General features: G+C 54.5%; 1 protein-coding gene across 1 annotated transcript; it reads left to right on the plus strand.

Annotated features, from left to right (window-relative positions):
- Positions 1-477: 477 nt before the first annotated feature.
- On the plus strand, positions 478-4827 carry Arl4c (ADP ribosylation factor like GTPase 4C). The gene has a single exon (XM_052750475.1). The coding sequence runs from the start codon at positions 1360-1362 to the stop codon at positions 1936-1938; it is 579 nt and encodes a 192-aa protein (XP_052606435.1). The 5' UTR covers positions 478-1359; the 3' UTR covers positions 1939-4827.
- Positions 4828-5082: the final 255 nt, after the last annotated feature.

A 5082-nucleotide genomic window follows, 5' to 3' on the forward strand; every position in this document is an offset into this window, starting at 1 on the left:
GAGCCCAGAGAATATGCATTTGTGACGCATCACACCATCAGCTCCAAGCTATAGACACAAGTTTTACAATCAAGGGTTGTCTAGAGCTCAGGCTTTCTTGGAGCCTAGTCAGGTGATCTGGATCTCCTCTCTCCTCCCCCACCACACCCCTCCCCCCATGGTCTGAAAGTAGGTAGTTCTCCAGGTTTAATGACAAAGGGTGCCTTCTCAAGACTCTAACCCTATCTCGGATGTCAGCAGTGTCAGGGGTGGGGGCTTAAAACCAGGTGACAAGCAGGGCGCCTGAGAAAGAATTGTCTGGAGTTATCTTATCTAAGCAGGTGGGTGGTACTCACAGCTGAGCCTCCCGGGCGCCCCCTGAAGTTAGGGCAGGGGAGTTTGGCATCAAGGACTAGGGCCTAGGGCACAGTACGGGCACCATGATGCATGAGACCACGCGGTGGGAGTGGGATCCGGGTGGCAGGCTGCAGGCTCAAGGAGGTCAGCTGGTCCCCTCCGCCCTCCCGCGCCGGTGCCGCAGTCTCACCTCCCTAGCCCTCTGCAGAAGCTGCCCTTGCCCGGCTAGCTGCGGGCTCAGCCTGGGGCGGGGGTTCCGGAGCCTGGAGCTATTTTTAAAAGACGCGTCACCGGATTGGGGAGGAAGAGCCCGCGCCCGGGCCCATAGTCTGGGCGCGGCCAGCGGGAAGGGTCGCCCGGGCGAGTTTCGAACGACGGGAGCGCGCGAAAAGGCGCTACCCGCCGAGGAGACCCCGCCTGACCCCGGGAGACCGCGGGGCGTGTCAGGGAAGGGGCGTGGGTGGTGGGCGGGGCCAGAGGGGCGGGGCCAGCGCCCTCTGGCCGCAGCAGGCTGGTGGCGGCGGCGGCGGCGGCTGTAGCAGCAGCAGCAGCGCGGGTACTGCAGGGACAGCAAGGCAGCAACGCGGACAGAGACACCCCGGGAAGCCCGCGCCCCGCCTGCGCCTCCGCGGCGCGCCGGGGAAGCCGGAGCCAAAGCGGCTCCGAGGCGCTACCAAGGCCACAGGCTACTGCAGAGCCGCGGCGCGGGGAAGACGCAGATCGAACCGGGCGAGCGCGGAGGGAGCAGGCATCCTACACCACGGTGTCTGTCCGTGGCGGCTGCGTGGGAGACAAAGCCTCCGGAGAAAGATGCCCGCGGGGCGCGCAGCGGGCGGGCCAGGGAGCGGGCTCCTCCGAGTCTAAGTGCGCCTAGCTGGCCGAACGTTCCGGGGACGCCGAGGCCCCAGCGGGTCCAGCGGCGGGCGGGGCCCAGGTGCGCCGGGTCGCAGCGGGCCTGTGACTGCTCGGGGGGGCGGCGCCCTCCCGCCGCAGCCGCAGTGGCCGGCGCAGCAGCGAGGAGCCATGGGCAACATCTCCTCTAACATCTCGGCCTTCCAGTCTCTGCACATCGTTATGCTGGGCTTGGACTCTGCCGGCAAGACCACGGTGCTCTACCGGCTCAAGTTCAACGAGTTCGTGAACACTGTGCCCACCATCGGCTTCAACACCGAGAAGATTAAACTGAGCAACGGCACCGCCAAGGGCATCAGCTGCCACTTCTGGGACGTGGGCGGCCAGGAGAAGCTACGGCCGCTGTGGAAGTCCTACAGCCGCTGCACGGACGGCATCATCTACGTGGTGGATTCGGTGGACGTGGACCGGCTGGAGGAGGCCAAGACGGAGCTGCACAAGGTGACCAAGTTTGCGGAGAACCAGGGCACGCCGCTGCTGGTCATCGCTAACAAGCAGGACCTGCCCAAGTCGCTGCCGGTGGCCGAGATTGAGAAGCAGCTGGCGCTGCACGAGCTCATCCCGGCCACCACCTACCATGTCCAGCCGGCGTGCGCCATCATCGGCGAGGGCCTCACCGAGGGCATGGACAAGCTCTATGAGATGATCCTGAAGCGCAGGAAGTCTCTCAAGCAGAAGAAGAAACGGTAATGCGTCCGAGCCGCGATTGGGAACGAGGCTGAGCGAGCGAGCCACTGAGTGAATGAATGGACGTCTGGGTGAGCGAGAACCCGCGCCCGCGAACAAAGACAACGAACCAAAGCGATGCTTCGAATTTTTAAAACACAATCTCTGTACCCTAATACGGGACTTGGAGACTCAACCCGGGTGTGGAGGCTGCATTACCACCCAGCTCGCCACCTGCCCCACCCCCCACCCCAGCTCAGGGGACCTTTTGTCTAAATGCTTGAGCTACCGATGGGGTGGGGTGGGGGGAACCGGCGGGGAGTGGACGTGAGGACGCGAGGGTCTGGTGGTGAACCCTCTGGCCCCAGGTGGGAAGCTTGGATGTCAGAGACAAAAGCGATTTCTTCTTGCCTCCATCAGGGCTAGAAGTTCAGGCTGCCCAGCCCCCACTGCGGGGGGAATCACGTGTGAGTTACCTGAGGTATGCAGTTCACAGAACCCTGGGGATACCCCTGTGGGAGCGGGTAGGCAGTGGGGTGTACTGATGGGGGGGTGGGGTGACCGCTCCTTGCATTCTGGAGCTGTGCAAACTGAGTAGTTTTATGTCACAGGGCAGGTCCCTGTTTGCAGTTTCATTTGCCCTACTCTGGGCCCAAAGGAGGTGGTTGTTTGGGTCCATCCAGAGAACTGCCTTGGACCATGCGGCAGCTGGAGGGCCCAGGGTGCTGCTGTACTTCTGGCCTTGGCTGGGAATGGCCACTTTCCAGGGGTGGGTGTGTGTGATTTTGTTGAGAACTGCTGTTCAGCCTGGGATGAGACCTCCTCCAGATGGCCTAGGCCCTGTCCATGTGTTGGTCATTATCACATAAAGAGACCAATAAAACAAAGAAAAACAGAAAACCATTGGAGGTGGTGGTGGTAGTACAGGTGTTTCAAAGGGTGAGGTTCTTGACGTTAATGCTGTGTGTGTGTGTGTGTGTGTGTGTGTGTGTGTGTGTGTGTGTGTGTGTGTGTTCCCTCCATACTGCATAATCGGCATAAATACTGGACCCTCTGTGTGGAATTTGAAATTCTCTCAGCCTACTGATTGGTTTGGAAGGAGCACACTAGCTACAGATGTGTGCGGAATTGCAAAATGGTTTTCTTAGAAGGGATGTCTGATAATCCTAACCACGTGGTGATAGGTTTCAGACATGGTTTTTTTTTAACAAAAAAAAAAACCACAAAACAAAAAACAATTCCACAAATGAATAGTCTTCACCTTAGTAAAAAAAAAAAAAAAAAAGACTTTGTCCCTTGTGCCCCTTGGTACTGCAAGTGGAGACTTGTTCCGATTTCTGAGCTGGGTCTTGGTAGCCTATCTGATTTCAGTATTTTACTCCAAATGTGTCGTTAGAGTATTTGATGCCATTCACCAAAAGAATAAAACCCCACCCTGGAAAAGCTGACCTCGTTTGCATGGATTTGAAGGGAGGCACAGTCTGAAGGATGAAGTCCTGTGGAATTCACCCTTGTGGGAGCTGGCCTGGCCTCAGAGCCAGCCAGCACTTCGGTGAAACAACAGTGAGTGCTTGAGATGAGAAGGGAGCAGGCGCGTGACGTCATGGTCACTGGTACTCAGGCACTTACAGTTTACTTGAAAGAGGCTTTGGAAAATAGAGAAAGTGAAAGAATAAATACATATTTTTAATAATGTAATTTTAAAAAGTCCTTTATAATCAGGATTGAGCCTTGGCTTATTAAAAGCTGTCATTTACCCTGAAACACAGTATCAAAAGAGAAATTTACAACTGACAGTTGTTTTTGTTGATTTTTAATTTCCCCTCTGAATCCATCTTTTAGGGTAGGATTTTGGTTTCCCTGCATGGCGACACATTGCTGTGCAAAGGAGGCCATGGTTATTAGTGAGTACGGAGTTGGTCACAATATGAGCCTATTCCTATTGTCCTTGACACACTAAGAGTCAACTTAGGAACCACAGGCAGAAATCATGGCTTCCTGCTTGAAACCCAGCCCTTCGAGTGTTTTTAAAGCTGAGATCTAGCAGCCCATGCTCCTTCCGTGTGTTCGGTAGCCCTTCCATGCTGGTCTCTTTGTAGACCCTCAGTAGAGCTAAGCAGTGACAGAACCGCCTACAGGACCTGTTTACACAGCAACGGGGCATTCCTGGCTTCTTCATGGGCTGGTCCCATGGTCTGGAGATTCTGTATAGCTTAAAAAAAAAATCCACCTTCTTTTATTTTCTTCACAATTTCTTAAGCACTTTGACATTTTGGTAGTTCCACAATATGGAGAGAATAATATATTTATTTTGAGACATTGCCTATGCCAAATACTGTAACCTTCCTGTGCTCACAATACCCGAGTTCCAGGTCAGTGTTCGAATCCTGGCCTGCTTGAACGATGGCATGGGATGGTTTTGTGGTGTTTCTCACCCCCCCCATTATCAGTACTTAAGGGTGCAGTTGGCTGTTCGTAGTTGTGCAGTGGAGTCAAACCCTGTGGTGTATCAGCAAATAGTTAAGAGTCTCAATTGATTTCTGTAATGTTTGACCTAATTTAAAAAAAGCCCATTTCATCTGTGACAAGAGGGAGCCCAGTGAAGATCACTGTGTGGTGGTGGTGCCATGGGGGAGTTCCCATCACATGCCATCAAGGTGGTGATGCTTCTGCCCTTCGGAGAGGACTTTGGCCTCCCCAAGCGAGGTTTGGAATGGTTTCTGATGGGCACAGGGAGGCCGGTTTGATTTAGAGCTGTTCTCTTCACACTCTGTGACGGTGTTGGGACCCAGTCCCCTGGCTTCTGTTTTTGGTTTTCCTGTAATTCTGTCTTCACCATTCTCTTTGTTCCCACCCCCTTTTATAATGCATATATGATGCTGTGAACAGAAATAAACTATTTATACAATCAAACTGGTGGGGGCATTTTTTTTGGATTTTTTTTTCTTTCAGATTTCTTGGTTCATTTTCTAGGCCTCTGTGGAGCCAGGGAGCGGAGCACAAGGTGGTATTGGGGTTCTGGTGGGTTCTGGTGGGTTCCAGTGGTGTGGGCTTCGATGAGGTCTGGGTCCACCCTGATGGTGGGTGCAGAGGCTCAGTCCCTCATGCCTGTCTCCTGGGCCATCTCCCTCCGTGTTTTGCCCGTTAGTTATTTCAGTGATCCAACAT

The sequence above is a fragment of the Peromyscus californicus genome, unplaced genomic scaffold (assembly GCF_007827085.1).
Source record: "Peromyscus californicus insignis strain IS unplaced genomic scaffold, ASM782708v3 Scaffold_21__1_contigs__length_65335640, whole genome shotgun sequence".
Lineage (NCBI taxonomy): Eukaryota > Metazoa > Chordata > Mammalia > Rodentia > Cricetidae > Peromyscus > Peromyscus californicus.